Source organism: Sceloporus undulatus, chromosome 1 (genome assembly GCF_019175285.1).
Source record: "Sceloporus undulatus isolate JIND9_A2432 ecotype Alabama chromosome 1, SceUnd_v1.1, whole genome shotgun sequence".
Taxonomy (NCBI): Eukaryota; Metazoa; Chordata; class Lepidosauria; order Squamata; family Phrynosomatidae; genus Sceloporus; species Sceloporus undulatus.
Window position 1 is genome coordinate 165,183,212 of NC_056522.1, and position 8,536 is coordinate 165,191,747.

Consider the following 8,536-nt stretch of genomic DNA (forward strand, 5'->3'; position numbering starts at 1 on the left):
AATCAGGGGGGAAATTGGAAATTTACACTGTCATCCTGGGAAAGTTGTGCAATCGCAGGAAGATTTTCACACACATTGCAATTAAAGAGTACTTATAATAATTACAGTAATTTGTTTTATTTATATACCGCTATTCCAAAGATCATAGCGGTGAACAGCAAGTAAGCTAATTAGCAAGTAAGCTAATTTGCCCCCAACAGTCTGGGTACTCATTTTATCCCAGAAATAACCAGGTAATAACCTGCAACAAATCATTCATGGGATTTCTGTGTGCAAATCTTCAGAGTGATTGTGTGACTTTCACAGGATAATGAGAATTTAAATCCCTGCTTTTCCCCGCTTTTCCCTGGGTGATAAAGTCCTAAGCCATCATATCTCTAGTGGAGAGGAGTAGCGAAAACAAGTGCAGAACCTGTTGCATCTTCCAATGAGCTAGTTCTGAAGAGATTATTTTCTTAACAGAATAGTTATAGCATACCTAACCTATACAGACTCATACCACATTGCCTGTCATAGCTCCATCCTATGGAGTCTTGGAACTGTAGTGTGGTAAAGTACCTTTCTACAAAGAATTCCAAGTACTTTACCAATCTATAGGGATCAAAAAGTGCAACAGTGGAAGAAGGTGGTAGTTAGGGGTGGAGTGTCAAAGGACCAAGAAGCAATGCAAACTGGTTTTATCTACTCTGTCTCTGACATTTGTTTAGTTTATAACTGGAAGGCACAAGCAATACGTCAGCCTTCAGTGATAGTTTGTCCACTTCAACGGCTGGTGTACTAGGCAAATATTTAAGGGACTGTCACTGTGCCAGGGGGACAAATAAGATGCCCCCATTTTAAGTAGTTTTTAAGCAGTGCCTTTGAAAAAGAACCAGATGCAGTGTCTGTAAGAAAAATACTTATACTGTAGTATTATTGTACTACACTATTATTATTATTATTATTATTATTATTATTATTATTATATTCCTGCTTCTGCTGCTGCTGCTACTGGTTAGAGCTAATAAAATTGTTCTCGTTTGCTCCAAAAACAGGTGGCAAGGCTAATCTATTCTGGAAGGGAAAGGAAGCTATTTGGACAAAGATAATAAATCTTTCCACACAGATTCTGGATCCTACCCGTAGTCTACGTTCAATTCGGGGTTGAGGTGGTGGGACTGATATCTCTGTTCTCCCTCGCACCTGCTAACACTACTATAACAACTATCCTTAACATTATTTTATTCATTTATATCCTGCCCTTTCCTCAAAGGTAGACTACAGGATACTAAAACAGGAACAGATTGAAAACATTCCAAAAGTTCAGTAAATATATATAAAAGCTATTTTAAAAAGCAATCACACAATCTTTAAAATTAAAACTATTTAAAGATTTGTTTTAAATGGAAGGGGTTGGAGCAGCTGTTGAACAGAGGCACCCATTCTTGTCATGATAAAGCAATAATATTTCCTAATTAAATTGTGCATTTAAATGTGAAATGAGCCTCGTGAACTCAGACGTTTCAGTTTTATTACTGTGCTCTATTACTGGGCAGGGGTGGCTGGAAGTTTGGCGTTTGTCTTTTAAAGCAATTCTTGAATTTATTAGTTTGTAAATTTAAATTCTACACAGCCTGACATGCTTCTGAATATAATAGGTGCCTCCTCTGCTTTCACTTCCAGATATTCATGAAAATAAAAAAGGAGATAGATAATTAAAGACTAGGTGCAGGTGCATATTCCTTTCTTTTTGAATATTTTAATTATGTTTTCAAGTATACGAAATATAACACTCACCTATGCATATTTCACTTATGCACATGTCATTTACTCTCAGTGGCAATTGGTGTTGTCATGCCAGTGGGATGACCATGAATCCATTCTAGTGTTCCATCCACACTGCATAAATAATCCAGTTTGACACCACTTTAACTGCCATGGCTCAGTGCCATGGAATTCTTGGAATTGTAGTTTTGTGAGACATTTAGAGCTCTCTGTCAGAGAGCGTTGGTGCCACAACAAACTACAAATCCCAAGATTCTGTAGGATAGACCCCTGACAAGTCAGACTGGCTTATTTCTGCAGGTGCTAATACAGCTCAAGATTTAGTCTCAGTTTTAGATGAACTATCCAACATGCTAAGCCCTATCCCTGAAATATATGCAACTCCTGAGACAGCTCATAGGATTCACTTGTCTAATATGCACTGCAGAAATAATACAGTTTGACATAGCTTTAAATACCATGGCTCAGTGCTATGGGATCCTGAGATCTGTACTTTTGTTGTGGCACCAGAGCCCTCTGACAGGTTTTTTTTTTACTGTACACTATTACTTTTGGATGCTATAACAGCACAACTGGACTATCCCTCTAGCTGAGGGTACAGTGGCAAATACAGTACTGGCCTTGCCAGTCTCCACCAAAAACTGTGGACAGAGCTCCAATTTAAAGAAGGAGCCTCCAACTCATCATTTAGGCTCTGACTCATCTTGCCACAGCAGAACAACTGTGAAAAGCTAGGGAGCCACATTAGCGCACATACACCCTCCCACCATCTGTCAATTGTGTGTGTGTGTGTATATATAAATGGTCCTTCTAGGAGTCATCGGGGAATTTCCACCCAATTTTTAGACCCAGGAGATGCCTTTCATAACAACAGGAAGTGAGTAAAAGTCACTTCTTGTTTACTTTGGGCCGGAACAGACAGGCCAAAGTAAAGCTGCTTAGGGTCACTTTGGAGGTATGCTGTTTAAATTATGCATGTGTCCTAAGCAGTCGGAAGCTGTGCCAAAGCCACACTCCAGTCCTAAGGACTGGAGCACAGCTTTGGTGCAGCTACTGGCCTCTTAAGATGCATGTGTCATTTAAACAGCATACCTCCAAAGTGACCTGAAGCAGCTTTATTTTGGCTTGTCTGTTTGGACCTCCAGTCCCTTACTACCAGTGGAACAGTTGCACTTGGCTGTTACTGCTGTTGCAAAATACTTTCCACAGACCAGTTCCAGAAGACACAATCCATCCACCACACCTAGTCACAGCAGCAGAGGAAAGGCCCTCTCTCCATCTTAAGTGCCACCACCCTGGCCTTGTAGGGAGAGAAGAGGCAGACACAGCTCCACTGTGCCTAGCTCCAGAAGCAGAGGAGAAATCCTTCCTCCACTACCACCCTGGTCTTCTAGGGAGAGAAGGAGAGGCAGGCAGGGCTCCGCCATGGCTAGACCTGGAGGCAGATGAAAGGCCCTCCCTCCAGCCCAACTGCCACCACCCTGGCCTTGAAGGGAGAGAAGAACTGGCAGTATCTGCTGGACTTAATCTCCTTCCCCACTGCCATGCCCTTCTCCTTTGCTGTCTTGTCTTTTTAGACTGTAAGCATGATGATAGGGAACTGTCAAATTGGCAATCTGTAAGCCACTCTGTGAGCCTTTGTAGCTGGAGGGCACAGTGTAAATACGCTAAATAAATACACATACCAAACAGAAACAGGGCAGTAAGGGGAGTCCAGAGGGACTGAGGGCTGCAATACAGTTGGGGAGGTACGTGTAGCCCCAGGTCCACACTCTGCCAACCCAAGGCCTAAAAGAAAGTTATAGTTAACTGTCCTCCCTGAACCTGATCAAGGTTCTTGAGCTCTGGAAGGACTGTAACCACGTTCAGCTGAACAAGCTAGCCCTGTTCAGTGTAAGAAGTCTGGAGGGGGAAAGGGCAGGACTTTCAGGTTCCATGAGTACTCTTTGAGAGTACCTATCAATGTTTCCAGAAAGTACTAGCACTTTCCATCCCTGAGTCACTGGGTGGTTTCACATGCAGCTTAAAGCAGCTCTTGCATCAGGTGGTTTTGTAATGGGATTGGGAATGATAAACCCACACTCGGCAGAATGCTCACTTGCAATATTCTCTCTCTCTCTCTCTCTGTGCCTCATCAAGAATAACCACCTACCTGCATTCATAGCAGGAGGAAAAGCTCAACAGCTGTTCTCATGATAAAAAGGCCCAAAGATCAGCTCAGATGGACTTGTTTTTCAAATATAGATGCATGTAGGAGGATATTCTTGTTCAAAAAGACAACAGACTCCTAGGGGAAAGGAGAGCAAAAGGAACACTAAATGCCCTCCCCCCCCAAAAAAATCCTAGCATCTTCACCTGGCTGCTGCTTCTCACACCTGTCCCACTGTGTCACTCCTTCCCTTTGGGGATTTTCTTTCAGTCTAAAGCACTGCAAAGCTAAAATACTCCCTGACGTAAACACTGCTCCCACAGCAACATTTGAACTTGGGGATATCTTAAGCAGCTGCACTGATGAAAAACAAGTCAAAGGAAAAGTTAAAAGGAGAAAGAACATTTTCTTTAGCCTCTGGAGATGGAACTGTGTTTGGGAACTCTTTTACTGTTTTGTGAACCAATACACAACCATAATTGGACACAGTAAAAAAGAGATACAGCACTCCAATTTTAGATAAAGAGAAGCGTTCACAGGATGAAAATCAAAGCAGCCTGGGGTAGGTAGCCAACCAGCCTTTCTCCATAAGACAAGGTCATCCATTCACCTCAGACATTAGTTTAGCGAACCCAGAAAAGCTACAATGAGCAAGAAAGCGATATCTTTATGGTAAATTAGCTAATATGTATCTCTAATATCCTCATAGTTAGAACAATCCAAAAGCAAATGTGTGATGCTTTTGATCAATAAAGGTTCACAAGTATCTGTCTTAGTTGTCCCTTTCAGGTGACCAATCCGATCTGCCCAAGGGAAAACAATCTTGCCTAAGTAAAAGCTATTCTCACATTGATATTTGGCAAGTCTACCAGATACCTTGGAAGTGATATAAATGGAGAAATGAAAGAGATGTAAAAGTTATTGAACTGACAAGCTTTAATTCCAATTAACTGAGATTGCATCTATATAGGTTTGAAAAGAAACTCACTAGACAGATCTCATTAGAAAAGAGGATAATGATTGGTAAGGTGGAGGGCAATAGGGAAGAGGAGAAGATTGCACTCTAGATGGATAGGCGCAACCAGGGAAGACACAGCCATGAGTCTACCAGACCTGAGCATGCTGCTAAAGATAGGGTAACTTGGAGGTTTCTCATTCATGTGGTTGCCATAAGTCAAAGTTGCCTTGAAGGCAGCTAATAACAAATCTTTGAACCTCTGGGCTAACTAAGAGATGGAGATACAGCTTTATGCCTGCATGAAAACACTCTGTATAGCATGCAGAACCAAACATACAGATCTGATGGCTTTTATGACTTTTGTTGTCACTTTTGTTTCCCATCCAATATGATTTTTCTACCCTCTCTACCTGATAAAGAAGCTATGGATCTTTGAAAACTATCACCAATATGGATTTTGAATTTTGTTTAATGGTCAACACCACTGTTCCTCCAACTGTTGTCTGTTGTACCAATCACTATAACCACTTCTGGGTTGATCATTTGTCTAATATCACAATTAAATAAGACAACAAAAGGTTCATATCCCAGTTAAGTAGAATAACACTAATTTCAGCAAGTCTGGTAAGAGCTTCAGAGTTAAGACAATATATCTTTGAGCTTTGGTCATGATCACAAATATCACCATATTCTTGGGCTTCCTCAGGCAGATACTGCTTCCATCTCCAACACACACATGTGCATGCACACCCATACATAACCCAGGTTATTTTTAAAAAATCACACCCTAGATTCCAAAAGATCTAAGGATTTCTCTCATTTCAAATCAATTATGCAAAGGCATCTTGTAGCACCTTTGAGACTGATTGAAATAAAGAAACTGGTAGCGTGAGCTTGTCATAGACTTGCGTCTCCTTCCTCAGATGCTTCTTTCTTTCACTTAGTCTCAAAAGTGCAACAAGATCCCTTTGCACATTGACTTTCCAGACTAACATGCATTCAAATGAATTCTTATACTTACTGGTTGCCTTTTGACACTCAGCCAGTTCTTCCACAGCAACACTCGCAGGTGCTGGAAGAGGGAACCCATCCTTGGAAGACCTTGGGAGACGCAAACAAGCTACGTCTTTTCTCTCCCCGGCCTCAAGTTGCCAAAAAACTTAAGCCGTGACCCACCAAGGCTTGGAATGCTTTGTGTATGAGCTTTCTCCACACAGCATAGTTTTCAGGTAGTTAGCTCATCAACCTGCTCTGCTCTGTATACACTGTTGCCCTTCTCACTATAATAGCTCCCAGCAAATGAAACAGGCTGCTCCTCTAAAGGCAGAGAAGCAAGAAGAGTACTGACTTGTTCTAATTATAATATGCTCTCCCTGCTTTCCTCAGTCCCTTTGTGATAGAATGGATAGCATTCCAAAAAGATGCTTTGTTTGAAATAGAAGACACACACCTTTTTCCCAAGTAGGAACTCCCTACCACCTACACATATAGCCTGCAGTAGAAGTGTCATGAAAAAAATGAGCCAGGAGCTTCCTTGCTAAGCCAGTGGGGCCACTTTTATTTGTCTCCCCTGCTTTTATACATGGTTTCTGGAGCTGATGTAAGGCAACAACAGGCATTTTATATTAGCCATTTAGCAGCAGTGGAATGAATGGCAATGCTTTCATTAAACACGTTAGCCTCCCTACCCATTTTAGAGCAATGTGTGAACAGATACTAGTGGGGATATTTCTTTATTTAAATATTTCTAAGTATTCCTAGAGAAAAAGATCTTGGGATGGATATCAACAACTCCAAAAAACACTGTTAACCTATGTAGGTTTCAAGGGTTAAAGACAGGGTAAAATGATTCAACATTACTACAGGCTGAGTCTCTCTTATTCAAAATGAGACAAGAAGTATCAGATTTCAGATTTTTTCAGATGTTGGAATGCATATTCCATATCATATATATACACACACATACATACACACGAGATATCTTGAAAATGGGATCAAAGTCTAAGCATGAAATTCATGTATGTTTCATATATACCTTATACACATAGTTTGAAGATAATTTTATATGTAATATTTTTAATAATTTTGTGCATGAAACAAAGTTTGTGTACACTGAACCATCAGAAAGCAAAAATGCCCCTATCGTAGCCATCCATATGGACAATTTTGTATTTCGGGTTTCGGAATTCCAGCAAAGGGAGACTCAACCTATATCATGTTGTTCCCACTGGTGGGATGCAAAGGAGGACTTCAGAGTTCAGGCAGGTGTATATAAGGAAATGTATTCCTTCAGTTGACAAGCTCCCAAGGCATTTAGGGCTGTGAATATCATTACCAGCTCGAGATAAACCTGCACTGAAAGTATATTGACAGCAATTGCAATTCCCTTAGAACTACTACATGGTTGCTATGTCATCTCTTTCAGCAGCCTAGCTGTTGCATATCGCACTAGCTGCAATCTCCACGTTATCTCTAAGGGATGTCCTGCACAGCACACCTTGCAGGTAGTCTACCCAGGACATTACTAGTACATAAACCACTTTGGCCAGGTTATCACTATACAGGACCAGCTCTAGTGGGTGGTGCTCCAAGCCACAGAACACACATGGCCTTCAGTGATGAGGATGGATACATGAATATTGCCAAGCTGTGTACCTGGTCATTCAAGGGGTGTGCAAGCAGATCCAGGTTCAACATGGAGCCACAAATCTACAGAGCTTCCATCTTGCTGAGTAGTTTGAATGCTTCCCTGACAGTTCATAATACATGGTTTAGCTTTGAACCATAAGCTTGGCTATCATTGTGGCACAGCTCCTACGTCATGAAGTCATGCATTTTACCAAATACATAATATTTGAAATGCAAAATCTATACAGAGTGGGTGAATGGTAGTTTGGAATTATTGGGAATTAGAAGTATTCTTGTCTCTTCCCAGCAACACCATACATCCCGCAGCTAAATCAAGCATGGCAGGTTGAGCGTGAATGAAATATGTGCCTAGATAAGAAGCATAGAATTTACTTGATTCATTAGATCAGAGGTTCCCAACCTTTTCTGGGCCCCACACACCAAAGTGAGGCTGTTGTACTTTGGCCACATCATGAGAAGATACAACTCATTAGAAAAGACAAAAATGCTGGGAAAGGTTTGAGATAGTAGAAAGAAAGGAAGACCGCATGCCAAATAGATAGAGTCAGTTAGGGAGACCATGGGCATGAGCACAATCAAAGCAGAGCCATGGGAGACAGGGGGTCTTGGAGATGTCTCATCCATAGGAGGTCTACTTGAGAGCAGTTAACAACAATAATGCTATCCTCTTTTTCCAGACTGCACAGAATTGGTAAGCAAAAGCAGACAAAGGTATTACAGTACTCTAGAGCAGTTAGTGTCAGCAAGAAAAAAATGAAATAGGGTGACTTGGAGGTCTCTCATTGACAACTTGGGAGCAGTTAACAACAACAAACTGGCATTCCCCCCCACACACACACAAACCCAATTAAATTATTGGGTACAATGCAAACTTTTTCATAGTCCCTTTTAAAATATAATAAATAAAAGATTCATACACATTGCACATTGAACCTACAGTGAGGCCATCTTTGGAGTTCAGGATCAGAAAATTTGTAAGAATAATTTTCGCCTTATTGCCTTATCCTTCTGCACTG

General features: G+C 41.1%; 1 protein-coding gene across 1 annotated transcript in view; it reads right to left on the bottom strand.

The window, feature by feature from the left end:
* The window catches only part of ABCA12 (ATP binding cassette subfamily A member 12), a 144,452-nt gene extending 138,491 nt beyond the window's left edge, over positions 1 to 5,961 (bottom strand). Inside the window, 1 exon segment of the mRNA XM_042457768.1 lies at positions 5,893 to 5,961. Coding sequence (XP_042313702.1) covers positions 5,893 to 5,961 — 69 coding nt within the window.
* Between the last annotated feature and the right edge of the window lie 2,575 nt (positions 5,962 to 8,536).